The 15,249-nt window shown below is 35.9% G+C and overlaps 1 protein-coding gene across 4 annotated transcripts; it reads left to right on the top strand.

Annotated features, from left to right (window-relative positions):
- The first annotated feature begins 227 nt into the window (after positions 1–227).
- Positions 228–13,528, top strand: LOC121266993 (probable glycosyltransferase At5g03795). 4 transcript variants are annotated; one of them, XM_041170879.1, is made up of 5 exons: positions 228–386; positions 663–915; positions 1,047–1,131; positions 6,491–7,058; positions 12,798–13,528. In XM_041170879.1, exons 2-5 carry the CDS (start codon positions 748–750, stop codon positions 13,276–13,278), a joined length of 1,302 nt encoding a protein of 433 aa, XP_041026813.1. In that variant the 5' UTR covers positions 228–386; positions 663–747; the 3' UTR covers positions 13,279–13,528. The 4 variants fall into 4 exon arrangements, with proteins under 4 accessions (XP_041026813.1, XP_041026811.1, XP_041026812.1 ...); XM_041170877.1 differs by having other exon boundaries at positions 663–939; XM_041170878.1 differs by lacking the exon at positions 228–386 and adding an exon at positions 404–569 and having other exon boundaries at positions 663–939.
- Positions 13,529–15,249: the final 1,721 nt, after the last annotated feature.

Below are 15,249 nucleotides of genomic sequence, written 5' to 3'. Positions count from 1 at the left end.
TTTTTTTAAATGTTTAAAGATATAAAAAAAAATAATAGTTATAATCGTGAATGTGTAAGTATCGCGTAATCATTAAAAAAAATTAAATAAATATAAAATTCATATGAAAAAAATTAAATTTTAATAATAAATTATATTTTTTTAAATAATTATATAACACTTACCCACTTTACAATTATACGTAATACTACTTAAAAAATAAATAAATCAAACCGTCATGCCGGGAGAGGCATTCTCGGGCCGGTGAGTTAGTACGGATCTATTTACAGCCCTGGACTAGAAACAGTACAATACATTATTTGTTGTAGTTGGGACTTAACACAGTTCTGAGGTACCAAAGTAACAAAGAAAGAGACGCGGGAGGCGACGCAACAATCGGATTTCAGGTTTCTTCCAACCCTTTTCAAATTTATCTCTCTTCAATTCCAAATGATCGCAATCACTTTCTTGTATCTACTTCTGCTTCTTGAACCTACTTTCCTACTTCTTCTGTTTCTTCATCCCCGCCGACTCGTTATTTTGTTTTCCTAACGTATTCTGGGTAACCAAACATGACGTAGTTAAGAGGAGTTGCGTGATTTTACTTGATCGTTAAATTTAATTTGTTGTTCTAATAGCGCTTTGACTTTGATACCCGTTTCTGACTTTTCTTCTAAATGCAGAGGTTGTTTTGAATTTGATTTCCGATTGGGAATTGGAACCGGATGTAAGGTTTTTGGAATGCGTTTCCGTGTTTGATGAGGCTAGATGGTTATCAGATCTAAGATGAAATGGGTTTTTCTTTCCTTCCTCATCTTGTCTTTGTTATCTCTGCTGGCCCAGCTTTCTGTAACAAGGTTTACGACTGCTGATTTAGTGCAGTACAGTGCAATGGCTGGGTTGCGTGCCGCCTTTGCTAATGTGTCAGGATCACAGGTATGCTTTTATGATTTTCTTTTAGTGTCTTACTGGTCCTCATTGATATGTATGTGCGTTCGTTTTTTAGGTATTAATAAAGGTATTGATGTGTTGTTTTAATTATGATTGTTTTGGTTGCAATGTTACAGTTCAGCCGGAATAAGAAGATATGGGGCGTTGAGAAGACGTTAGAGTCTTCACAGCCTTATGCAAATCCCAGAAGCAGATATCCGGGTAATAATTATGCTCGAGCACCCTATCATAATTAATGTTTCTCTATTTTCAACGAGTGTGTAGAGCACACCACCCATATCACTTATATGATATGATTTGATTTGTTATATTCAAATTTTAATATTTCTTTTCCAGATCAAATTATGTCATGTAAGAACTTTACTAGAGGCATGGGTTGGGTGGCGATTGGTGGTTTAGTTGGCATTGACATGCCTTGGTTTCAAGAGATATGGGTTGGGTTAATCCTAGCCTTCAAAAGTTGTCTAAGAGTGATGCAAAACAAGTGCAAATGACAATAATGTCAGATTTAAAAAAAAAAAATATGAAGAAAAAGGTTTCAAAAAAATTATGCAAATTTATGATGCTTGAGTTACTATTCATGGGTGAGATGAATAGTGATCTTAACTCAAGTTAAAAACTAAACCAAGGGTGAATTGGGAACCCTAGGGGCATGTGGTTGGGGCTTGGGTTAAATGGAAACTAATGGTATGGTGTATGTGGGTCCTATTTGGAAGAATGAAATAAAATACAAAGCTTGGGCTTCACAGATTGGGCTTTTATTGGGCCATATAAACAAGCCTTGGTTGTGGGCCTAGGAGTGGACTTATTCATGGGTCTTATGTCCAAATTTATTGGGCCTATCCTTGGCCTCAATAGTCTTTTAAGTGGGTCCCAATCTTTGGGTCTTTCCTCATTTGAGCCAAAGTCTAAAATCTCACTAAGTTGGGCCCAATAGTCTAATATCCACTAAGTTGGGCCTAATGTCTTGTGTCCTTTATGAAAGGCCTAGAGTCTTATATCGTCCAAGTTGGGCCTAACGCTTTTAATGTCTATCTTTAGCCCATCTCATCTTATGCCTCGTTTGAATAGTAAGATAAGATGAGATAGTTTTAGATAAAAGTTAAAAATTAAATAAAATATTGTTAGAATATTATTTTTTAATATTATTATAGTTTTGAGATTCGAAAAAGTTGAATTGTATATTATATTTTATGTGAGAATTTGAAAAATTTATAATGATGAGATGAGATGAAACCGTTTTTGTATCCAAACGGGGTAAACTAGGGCCCTTACTAAACCACTCTTGAGCTTCTCTAAATCCATCTAATATTTAACCCATTTGCCTAGCCCATCAATATGCCATGTGCCATTCTTTCATTGGCCTCTTGGCATTTATCCTCAAAAGTAATAAAACATTAAAAATTCTCCAAAATAATATTACTAAACCAATCAAGTTCCAAAAATTTCATTTTCCTCAAAATCAATATTGCACTAGAATCTCTTAATAAGTTTTTTTGATAAGTAATAAAATATTTTATTCCCAAGAAATAGGGATAAGTCCAAGTACACAGGACGTATACAATCTTCTAATAATTCTACTAAACCCAAAGTATACGGCTCTCTTTTGCCAACTCAAACTCCAAAAATGTTCTTACTCTCAAATAGCCCAACTTCTACTTAGGGTCAAAGCTACTAGGGTCAAGGCCTAAGGTATTTTTAAGTGGGGTGTTACAATTCAGATATTCTAAGTACCTAAACAGGGCTTTAGAATCTCCTAAACTATTTCTGACACAAACTAAACAACCAAAATACCTCTATTAGAAACAATTACAAAATACTTTTGTCTAGACCTTTTAAACTATTCCCCTCTTGCTTCAGTTAGAGTTTTACTACTGGTCGACATGTAGAATTTCAATTTTCAGGAATTGAAAAAGCACTTGATGGAACAATTTTAGTTTTATATTTTGGATGCATTAGAGAGTTATTGTGCAAGTGTAAGAAGTTTTATTGTTTAGAAACTAAAAAGCACTTGAGGCAACATTATGACTCTTATCTATTGAATGTATTAGAGTTAGGGGATGTTTGGAAAAAGTTTTTATCTCATCCCATCTCATCTAATCTTATCTCATCCCATCTTATTTCCTTTCCAAATATCAGTAAAATACAAATACTTTCAAACTAATTATTACAACTGTTCCAAACTTTCAAATAAAAAACAAAAATAATTCAACTTTTTTAAATTTCAAAACAAAAATAATATTAAAAAAATATATTTTAACAATATTTTAACATTATAATATTTTTTATTTAACTTTTTCTCCTATTTTCAAAAATCCAATAAATATTTAACTCAAACTATCTCAAAACTATTTACAAACCATCTTACTACTATTCACAAAATTTTCATCTCATCTCATTCTCCAAGCATCCTTTTAATGTACTAATGTTAACACCTCTTCCCATAGGACTAGGAAATGCTACCTACTAAATAACTTAGGCTCGTTTGGATAGTGAGATGAGATAGTTTTAGATGAGTTGAATAAAATATTGTTAAAATATTATTCTTTAATATTATTCTTGTTTTGCGATTTAAAAAAGTTGAATTGTTTATTATATTTTGTGTGAGCATTTGAGAAAGTTGTAATAATGAGATGAGAGGAGATGATTTTTGTATCCAAACGAGCCCTTAGTGCCAAGTGATTCAAAAATAGAACTCCAGTTCATTTATTCAATATTGAATAAAGTATAACATAATAAAGTCACTGAATGTCCAACATCCCGTCACCTTAAGAATAAAGTTCAAATTTTCAAAATTTGAGGGATCGGTTTTCTAACCTTGCCTTAAATTTTTTTTTATATATTTAATGATGCACCAGGCATAAAGGATTTCATATAATAAATCAAATCATGTTTAAAAATATTGAAAATATAAAAGGGAATTTGCAGAAGCACTTATTAAAATTCATCAAACTTTGTACTATGAAAATCATAACTTAAACGTTTTGTACATAATCTAGACCTCGGCCTCACCTCCCTGGGCCAAGTCCCATCCTTTAAATCCATCCTCATAAAAAATCTTCACCTAGGGTGGTTAAAATATAAAAACATTCAAAAATGAGTCGAATATTCAATAAATAGTACATCATATAATAAACATAATAAATATAGGGTTTTCTTGGAAGGTGTGCATACTTAATACATACACTTATACTAACATAAGTATGTAACATGTACTATGGATAACTCATTAAACTTGTCTCTTACTTTCTTTAATGGCCAGCACACCTTAACCCCCGTGTGTAGGTTGTGCACCAATTCCACTGCTTGTGTCCACAAGGGGAATCGCTTAACTTATCATAACGTACTATGGCAGACCATGCTTAGGTTCGTGCTTGTACATCCAACCAATAAAACTGTATTGGTATCATGCATCTCTTATGACCATTCATAAAGCTTCTTTCATAACTTGTCTTTTATCTTTCTTACCATGATGCATGTAGAACGCATAATACATGAAAACATATCATGATGCATGTAAAACATATATTAACATGGCATTGAAACTCGTACTTATAAAAAAAAACATGACATTGAAACTGACTTTCATCATACCATAACTTGGTATGTAAAAACGGCTTCCAATGAAGGGCATACATACATAATATTTTTATAAAAGACGTTTATTGTACATACGTGGAAGAGTATGATCATACTACTTACTAGTAGCCTAATCCAATATTTTTGGCATGTAATCAGTCATCTATAAAATAGGCACGTAACTTGCGTCAATTTCTAATCTTAGAAAATTTTTAATTAAATGCATACTTTGAAATCAAAACTCGAAATACTTAAATAACCTATATTTTCTCAAGACCTAAAATTAGGACTGGGCTCAGACTCTATCGGAGTCGGAATGCCCAACTCTGACCTCCGACTCCAACTAAAGTCGGAGGCCAAGTTGAGCTCCGACTTTGACTCCGAATCAGAGCAGATTCTGACTTTGGTTGGAGTTGCCAGAGTCGAAGTCAAAGCGTCGGAGCCACACAGAGAGAGAGAGAGAGAGAGAGAGAAAGAGATGGCTCGGTCGGCCTAGTTCGTGACGGAGCTGGCTCAGTCTTGGGAATCGGAGGGTGATGGTTTTATAGGTTTGGCTTGGGTTTTGGGTTTGGGGTTAGGTCTTGGTGGGGAAGTGAAGAAGCGGGAGGAGAGGAGCATAGAAATAGCGCCGAAAAGGGTTGGGCTGGTTGGCCCAGTCAAGGCCATGCAGATGAGATGAGATGTTTTTAATAGTAATGAGATGTTTGGAGTTCAGATGAGATGAGATAGTTTGTAAAAAAATATATGTTTGGATAGTAAGATGAGATGAAATAGTTTTGACTTTTTGGGATTTGATAAAGTGGTGGGTCCCACCAATGATTGGATATGATTTAATAATTATTGATTATATAATAATGACTATATTGATAAAAAAGTAATATTGATGAGTAATATTAAAATAATGTATAAAAATTCTATTTTGTTTCCCAAGTTGGACAAAATTATTGTATAATCTCAGGAAAAAAAAAAACTGTTGTAAAATATATTAGTTTAATTATGAGAGAAATGAATGGGATTCAAAACGAAGGTGATGGACGGGTCACGGGTACGCTGCTTGCTGCTTCACTGTTGAGATGTCAGAGCTCAATTTAATGTTGCTGAAAAGTAGAGTGTGCTGAAAACCCTTGAGATGAGATACAATACGTTTTTACACCGTTTTGTTAGCCAGCACACCTCATCCGTACAACTGAGATGAGATGAAAACGTCTGTATTGTGTAACCAAACTGAGCCTTAATGTTTGAGTCATTTGTTCATATATCTTGGTTTTTCGAGGTATAATAAATATTACATGCATCATACCATAGCGTTCACAATTCATTTACATCATATCACGCCATTCACAACTCACTCGAGTTTGGTCCACTCAAGTGTGCCATCATTTATTGAGTGGTGTCCCTATTTTAGACATGACTTCACTGGTATGGCCACTGTAATGGAGTTGGATTCCTTGTGATCATTAACACACACACACGGGGTATACTTGTGTGGAGGCTACCCAAGACTTTAAATGAAATTTTTTTTGAGTGAACAATGTTTTGATTGTGTTTTTATGGTTTTAAAAACAGTAAAGGATATTCGAAAACTCTTTTTAATGTATGACGTACTAGATTCTCTTGTGCCTTTATGTTTTTACCATTCTAGATGGTATTGGAGATAATTCTACAAGTCATGGACTTTAGGGTTGGAGTCTTTACATAAAGGATGCTTTTCAACAAGGAGTCTTTACTATTCTAGATGAGTTTCTTTTTATTGGCTGAATCAACATGTTACCCTGTTTAAGTTTATTAATGAAGGTTGCATAGTATTGTATCCCTAGTGGGAAAAGGGTGTTACAGTTCAGTTGACTAAGTGAAGTGCAAACACATTTTGTGGGTTCGGTGTGGGGTGGTTGGAGAAACTTTGATTAGTGTATGAGCTTTTATTTCTTGATCCAAAAATTCTTGAAATTTGTTTTTGTTTTTTTTTTTTTTTTTTGTTCAGGAAACCATGCGACTGACAACGAGGTGTTCTTTGATAGAGATGTCTTCCAGGAAGACTACAAGGAAATGAATAGGAGCTTTAAGATATATGTTTATCCTCACAAGAGAAATGATCCTTTTGCAAACGTGCTGTTGCCGGTGGATTCTGTACCCAGTGGCAATTATGCAAGTGAAAGTTACTTTAAAAAGGTGCTTATGAAAAGCCATTTCATCACGAATGATTCAACCAAGGCAGATCTTTTCTTTTTGCCTTTTTCAATTGCAAGGCTGCGACATGACCCCAGAGTTGGTGTTGGAGGTATCCAAGATTTTGTAAGAGACTACATCTTCAATATTAGTCGGAAGTACCCATATTGGAATCGGACAGGTGGAGCAGATCATTTTTATGTTGCCTGTCATTCCATAGGACGATCAGCAATGGATAAAGCAAATGAAGTGAAATTCAATTCCATTCAAGTTGTGTGTTCTTCAAGCTATTATCAATCTGGGTATATTGCTCATAAAGATGCGTGCCTTCCCCAAATCTGGCCGAGACAAGGAGACCCTCCCAATCTTGCTTCATCTAAGAGGTATGTTCGTTTATTTATTTAGTTAAACTTCTGTTTCTCAATTTTTATTTATTTTTATAGTGAACATTATTTGAACTGGGAATGTATACTCTCATCCTCTATGTCATGGCTTAACTAAGGTTGTGGATAGTTTGCAATCTCAGTAGCTTTGTCTTTGGTACGTTTTTTTGCTTGTGTTGACTTACTTTATAATATTTTTTTTTAATTTAAAAGTCATTTGGGTATGAGAGTGTTTACATCATTAGAGTTTCCTTCAAGAGAGAGAGGGAGAGAGATAGCTGCATTTATCTGCTTAGGAATATCATTCTCACCTGTAAAGGTTGTCAGTTGCATCTTGCCAGATCGCTGTCCCCTGTGCTGTTGTAATTTTCTCAGTTGATACTGTCCATGTAAACTTGTAATACCCCCCCGGTTTTTAGTTATGTGGGATAGAAGGGTAGTGGAGAAAGTTGAGGATTATCTTGGGGATTATATAGTGGCACATTCTTTTAAGAATGTAGAAGACGGCTTTATGTAGGCCTTTGCTGGAATTTACGGGTCAAATCGGGACAATGAAAGGTGCTTTTTGTTGGAAGAGATTGCAGGCCTGTATCTTTGGTGGGATATATGCCCTGGTGTATCGAAGGGGGTTTCAATACTACCTGATTTCCAAGCAGAAGATCAGGAGACTTGTATTTGCCCAACTATGGTGGAGTTTCTGGATTTTATATCCGAGTTGGACCTCATAGATATTCCTTTTGTGGGTGGAACATTCACATGGCCCAATAATCATGTTGGGTCTAGATTGGACAGATTTTTACTCTCCAGCTTGGAAAATGCATTATCCGGAACTATGCCAAAAAAGACTACCTCAGATATGTTCAGACTCTTCCTGTAGGTTAGGAGTGTTGCGTATTTTCTTAATTGTGCCCAGTAAAGAGACCCAACTTGATAAAAAAGTACCTCATTCATTGAAAGATAAACTGGAAAATATACATAAAAATTGCCTTGAATAATGATTAAATCAAAATTTTCTAATAGCAAGAGAATTTAAAATTGTTCTTTTTGTGTAAAACCACTTAAAGTTTAAAAATCCCTTGAAAAATGATCTATGCCTGGCTGTAAGCTTCTCAGCACCATCTTCTAAAAACAAACAAATAAAGAAACAACCAAAATGAGTCGAATACTCGATAAATAGTACATCATACAGTAAACATAATAAACACAAGTTTCCTTGAAAATCATGCATACTTAATACTCATACTTATAATAACATAAACATGTAACATGTAATATGCATAACTCATTAAACTTGTCTTTCCCTTGCTTTAATCATATCATTATCTTTATGGCCAACCCACATTAATCCCCCATGTGCAAGGTTGTGTACTGATTCCACTGGTTGCAGCCGTAAGGGGAACCGCTTAACTAATCAATAACATAGCTAGGGTGGTCTTAGGTATGTAGCTTGTACACCCACCGATAGCTACATTGGTACCATGCATCCCTTATGGACATTCTTAAAACTTAACTTTGTCTTTTATCTTTCTTATCATGATGCATGTAAAACACATAGTAACATAAACTCTTAATAATATCGTCAGTGAAAACATATCATGATGCATGTAACACATATTATACCATGACAGTAAAAAATCACTTTCATCATAACTTGGTACGTAAAAAAGAGTTTTCAATAAAGGGTCATACATACGTAATACTTTAAATAAACATTGTTTACCATACATATAAGGGTATGATCATGCTACTTACCTTTTTACTTCTAGCAATAACAAGTGCGTCAATAATCACCTACTGCAAGTTGCTGAAAAAGGGTTATAATTGATAGGGTGAGGTTGGTTTTTCAATATCCTGAAATTGCAGCAACTTTCCCAGGGTTTTCTTTGAAAAATAAGCAAGAACCTCAAGAAACGAGGCTGGCATCTTCCTTCGTATTTGCAGTAGTTATCTAGTGTCAGGGATTGGTTTTCTTGAAGAACCAGGCGGGATTGCTATAAAAACTTTCTAGACTCACAGCAGGCTTTGTTTTTCTGGTTTTCAGGCCATACAGTGCATTTAATGAGACCTGGAAAACCTAATAATAGGGCTGTACGAATTTAAGTTTTTTTTTTAAAGGTTTATGAATCCTAATGGCTAGGGGTTATAGGGAAAATATGTTTTTAATCCTTGGATTTATTTAGGAGTCATAAATGGGGCTGATTTCTACTTCTCCGAATCTGGAACAGCTCTAATGCTATCTCAAATATTCCTAGCAGGCTGTAAAAGAATTCTAAAACAACCTTTTTTTTATAAGTTCTTTTTTGGATCAGTAAATAAAGTTTTATTGATTGTAAGAATAGGCAAAAGCCCAAGTACACGGGTCATATACAAGAGCAATGCTTAGGAGTGATGTTCTAGTCATACAAGAAATTCATGAATGGTCATGCCATTAAAATCAATTATAATCGACCATTGGAACAAGGTGTTAAAAAACAAAGTTCTAAGTTCATCCAATGACCACTCACGATCTTTGAAGTTTTGCTCATTCCTCGCCCTCTAAAGACACCACCATAGACAGATTGGAACCATCTTCCAAATAGTGGCAATCTGAGAAGTGGCTTGAAGACTCATCATGAAGCTAAGAGGTCAATCACCCTTCTTGGCATCGCCCAAGCTACACCCACCATAGCAAAAAAGTCATTCCACAAAGTTGTGGCAATTTCGCAATGTATTAGTAGATGATCGATGGATTCTCACTAGGTTGTCGATAGTGAGAATCTTCTCCAAAGAAGTTGTCCATACAAAAGATGATGCCTTTAAGGGGCCTTTGTCTTCCAAATGCTTTTCCACGAAAATGGATTTGCATTACGCTTAGAGATGGATTGGTTGAAGGAGCGTACTGTGAACTTCCCTTAGAGATAAGTTCTTCTAAAACAATCGTAGTGTGGATGGCCTTCATCTAGAGGGTTTCTTGGCACCTAATCTAGTTCTAACTTATCCAAAAATTGTTGGTTTCCAATTCTCACAAATTTAACAGCCAACAAATCAAATGCGCTTTGGCTAGAAAATACATCCATATATGTCAAATGGGCTAGGCATCCTATTGGGGCCGAACCTACTTCATTTTTAATATCGGTCCATAATTTCAATCCAATCCTGTCTTCTCAATACTAGATCCTCAAATAATAGGTACTCCTAGCCTTAACAAAATTGAGCTTGTGGTCCAAACTTATTAAATCTTTATCAAAGCCTATAAAGTTTGGGTCTGGATGTTACAGGGGGCATTGAAGGGTTTGAAGATATATTAAATTTGAGAATATGTGGCTGAAAGCAGAAGGCTTTGTGGTCGATAGTGGTGGTCCTCCAATTAGGTCCTTGGTTCCCCAAGTTTTATCCTTGCAGGTGAATTGAAGGCTTTAAATAGAATCTTAAAGATACGGAAGGAGCAAGTATTTGGTAACGTGGATAGCCAAAAGAAGTCCTTAATGGAGGAACTATAAGGCTTAGATAGTGTGGCAGAGTGTAGAGCTCTCTTTGATGCCAAGAAATTCATGGAAAAGCCAAGTTGTGTTGGAACTTGAGAGGGTGACTTTGATGGAAGAGATATCATGGTAACAAAAATTCTGGTCACAATAGCTAAAGGAGGGGGACAAGTGCACTAATTACTTCCACTGTATGGCTAACTCACATTAAAGGAACAATGCTATTTGAGGTGCTTAACATTGATGGTCTTATCTCTTTAGACTATTATGTGATTCGGGACCACGTGGCCCGATTCTATGAACATGCTTGGTGAAGATGTGGAGTGGAGGCCAAAGCTTGACGGTTTAGCATTCAAGACCATTGATCACCAAAAAGCGGTATAGTTGGAGAGACTGTTTGAAGAAAATGAAGTTCAAGAAGTGTTGCATCAGGCCCTAATGGCTTCACTAGGGCTTTTTTCCAATCCAGTTGGGATGTGTTAGAGCAAGATATTATGAAGGTGTTCCAGGAGTTTCATACATTTGGGAAGTTTGAGAAAAGTCTTAGTGGCACCTTTATGGTGCTTGTTCCCAAGGAAGTAGGGGCATTAGATATCAAGGATTACTGCCCTATCAGCCTTGTGACTGAGGTGTATGAGGTTATATCAAAGTCCTTGCTAACTGTTTGAGTGAGATGTTGGAGAAGACTATTCAAAACCTCAAAATGCATTTGGTAAAGGTAGACAAATTCTTGAATCAGTGCTCATTGCCAACAAATGCTTGGACATTCATTTGAGATCTGGTGATCCAGGCATCATTTGCAAATTGGATATAGAAAAGGACTATGACATAATTTGGGGTTTTTTGCTGCAATTATTAGGGAGGTGTGGATTTGGGGAACAATTGTGTTTGTTGGATCACATTGTGTCTCCACTATTGGGTTCTCCGTTTTGGTGAACAACACTCCACTTAGCTTCTTTAATAGTTCCCGTAGGATGAGATATGGTGACCTACTATCTATCTCTTTTACCATTTTTCATGGTCATGGAAGATTTAAGTAGAATGTCGTCTGCTAATGTTGGAGGTGGATTTATGATGGGCTTTTCAGTGGGGATACTCGTATGGACATTCTTCACTTTTCACATTTGTTCTTTGTGATGCAAATCAAAATCAACAGCAAGAATATCTTTCTCCCAAGCAATGTGAGATCACACTTACTCAATATGGGGTATCAAAATCTTCCCTCTCAAGTTCTTGTTGTCATTGTCAGGCTTTTCTATCATTGGTGGCACAGTTTAAGTCCCACATTTCTGGTTCAGATTAGTTCTAATTCCATTTGTAGGGCCCCAAGGAAGCATCTGGGCCCATACTCCAAAAGAAATAGTCAATGGTACAATTGGAGCCATTAGAATTATTATGAAGGGCAAAAACTTCTTCATCTCAAGCAATGTGGGATCCCATCACCACCTACTCTTGAATATGGGGTATCACAACTAGCTAGCTATAACAGAACGGTGTGACAAAGGAGTTAAGGCTTAAGGAGGGAGATTATAATGCCGTGTTAAGTATAGGACGAAAAAAAAGGCTCTAGTTATAACTTTGACTAGTCCTTTTGGAGTATGGGCTCTGATAGAGAAAAGGCTCTCATAAAAAAGGAATCGCTCTTGAGGTCTGGGATTAAAGTTCCACTAGTAATTGTGTCAACCATGGAGAATGGTTTTCCTTGTTTTTGCCTATTTAGCAAGAGTACTATACCTTTAGGTGGAAGAGCTTAGTTTGAAAGAGCAACAGTATAGACTGAGTGGTACTGCTAGAGAGGGAGAGAAGTGGGCTTCATCCTGAAGCGTTTCTGTGAATTGTATGGCAACATGATGGGGCAAGCTGCTGTGTTCAGATTTATATTTTTTGGCTTGGCATCATCTACTTAGAAACAGGAGCAAACTAGTGGATTTGAAACTGGAGCAGAGGCTCCTTGCGGATGTGATCATTCTAGTTATAGGAAAAAGTCTTGACTTGGCCTGCCTTTTGTTATATTTCTGTGCAATTAGTTATGATCGATCCTTTACATAGCTAGAGGAGTTAGAACCAGTTAAGAATTCTCCCAGTTCAGTAGGTTAAACATATCTGCTAGTAGTATAGGATCAATCATCTACTTATTCATCAAGAATTTCCTTATTTATCAAGGAGAAAAGAAAGCATATTATGATTTTCAACCAAGGAGAAGAAAGCATATTATGATTTTCAGTGTTGTCTAAATCAACTGAAACACATCTTTCTTCCATCACAAATGAAATTACAGGAAGAAGCTTGCATTCTTTGCTGGAGAAATTAACTCCCCAGTTCGAGAAAAACTTCTCCAAGTGTGGAGAAATGACACTGAGATCTTTGCCCACTTTGGCCGTCTCAAAACTCCTTATGCTGATGAGTTGCTTGGGAGCAAGTTCTGCCTCCATGTTAAAGGCTACGAAGTAAATACAGCTCGCATTGCAGATTCACTGTACTATGGTTGTGTTCCTGTGAGTATTGCCAATTACTATGATCTCCCATTTGGAGACATATTAAACTGGAAACGCTTCTCGATCGTTGTTGCAACCTTAGATATCCCATTGCTTAAAGAAATCCTGAAAGGGATTAGCTCCGAAGAATATTTGATGTTGCGAAGTAATGTGTTGAAGGTGCGCAAACATTTCCAGTGGCATTTTCCTGCTGTTGATTATGATGCATTTTACATGGTTATGTATGAGTTGTGGCTTCGACGGAGTTCTGTGAAAGTCTTTTAAGTTGTTTTGTTAATAGCAATCAATGACTACAGGTTATTGTCAAGTGATTTGTTGTATCACAATTGCATTAGCCTTATTTGTATAAATTCCCATTAATTTGTACTGCGACAACATAGTTGCGCATGCCATATCAATAAATACAGTAAATTTATTGATCGACCTCGACAAGAATCTTATTGTAAAGTCTGTGGATCATTAGCATTTATGGAAAATGAGTGTACATTATTAAGGAAGAATTTTTTAATGTGATAGATAAAATGCTTCTCTCCATCCTCTCTAATTTCCTACTTCTGTTTATTTTTTGCGTTTAAACTTCCACGGCCTCGGGATCCTTGGTCGTGTATCTAATGGTAGATTTGATTATGATTATGGCAATTTGGATCATTTGGTTTGTATAAGCTCAACTGGGTTTAGGTCAAGAATGAATGCGTCAATCGGGTTTGGGTCATTCGGAATTTTGTTGACTCATCAAATTTGTGTTAATCAACCTTCTTTTTATTATTCTCTAGGAATTGAAGCAAGTTTTATACTTCATTTAAATAATTATTATTTGCACCAAAGGCTTGTGGCTTAATTGGCATAATCTCCAGCCTCTAAAATGGGGAGGTCTAGAGTTTGAAACCCCCCTCCAACTCAAAAAAAAAATATATATATATATATATATATATATTATTATTATTTGCATTTTCACGAAATATTTTCTCATTTGCTTTATTTCTCAACATACATTACTACTATGGCGACATCCACAAGATTATGAATATATTATAAATTTGAAAGCCAATAAAATTCTTACAAAAAACAAACCCAAAAAAGAAATGGAGCATATATTAATTAATTTAGTTTTTGAATTCCTCATTGCTTTAGAAAGTTTACTTGGATATAAGGCAGCTCAAATTCTTACAAAACAAGTGGTGAAATGGCAAACTAGCAATGCAAGAAGTGTTATGAGATGAGAGAAACCAGAGAGTGGATGTGTGAAGGTCTGGGATGCTTCATTAAATTTGAAGGAGTGAAGAATGGGGGTTGGGATCATAGTTAGAGACGAGAAGGAAGAAGCTTTAGTTGCTTTTTGTGATCAGAAGGCCAATGTTGACACTCTAGTGGTGGCAGAATGTTTTGTTTTGAGGATGGCTGTAGAGCTTTGCAATGAACTTAATATACACAAGGCTGCTTTTTAAGGAGATGCAAGAATTGTCATAGAGGCAGTGCAGAGTTTGGAAGAGGAAAGTTCAGTTTTTGTGCTTTGTAAAGTTTTTTTTTTTTCAAAAAAATAGATCAGATTGGAAAATTCAGTTTGCATATAGAGAAAAAAAACATAGTGACTCATACCTTAGCTAAGTCAGCTTTAGCTTTGTTAGAAAAAATAGTTGGATAAAGGATGTACCAGATTTTGTTGCAAGAAGTATGGATAGTGATAAAAGATGTATTACTTGACAGTTAGAAATAAAATACAGAGGTATTGTTAAAAAAAATAAATAAATAAAAGAGGATTGCTATACAGCAACCTCTAGACCACACTCTCTCGATTTCTTTTTTCTTCTATCATCTGCCCATTCCCCTGTAATCCCATTTTCCCATCACGTCTCTCTCTCCTCGAAACATCTCTCTCTCTCCCCCTCCTCGACCTCTCTCTTACTGAATCCTTTTTCTCTCACACACAACCCTTTCTCTCCTTGAGCCCTCTCTCTCTATCTCATTGAGCCCTCTCTCTCTCTCCTCGAGCCATATTAGTGCTGTTGAGATCCTCGAACTCGAGGAGGGAGGGAGAGAGCAGATCGAGGAGGGAGGGAGAAATATCCTCAGTGTTGAAAGTGAGTGTTTTTTGTTGGGAGGGAGGGAGTGAGTAAAATTAAATTGTGAGCTGGCAATGATGGGCCGGATTTGTCTTGAGTGTGCGATGTGCTTCTAGTAAACTGGCTGTTGAGAAGATTTTCTCATTATAAAATTTTAAAATTTCAAAATATAAAT

This window comes from Juglans microcarpa x Juglans regia, chromosome 5S (assembly GCF_004785595.1).
Source record: "Juglans microcarpa x Juglans regia isolate MS1-56 chromosome 5S, Jm3101_v1.0, whole genome shotgun sequence".
NCBI lineage: Eukaryota > Viridiplantae > Streptophyta > Magnoliopsida > Fagales > Juglandaceae > Juglans > Juglans microcarpa x Juglans regia.
This window is presented reverse-complemented; position numbering and strand designations above follow the sequence as displayed.

Coding starts and splice junctions, on each gene's coding strand:
- LOC121266993 (XM_041170877.1), top strand. CDS start 748: ATGGTTATCAGATCTAAGATGAAATGGGTTTTTCTTTCCTTCCTCATC. Junction 940..1,046: donor GCTTTTATGATTTTCTTTTA/GTGTCTTACTGG, acceptor GCAATGTTACAG/TTCAGCCGGAATAAGAAGAT. Junction 1,132..6,490: donor TCCCAGAAGCAGATATCCGG/GTAATAATTATG, acceptor TTTTTTGTTCAG/GAAACCATGCGACTGACAAC.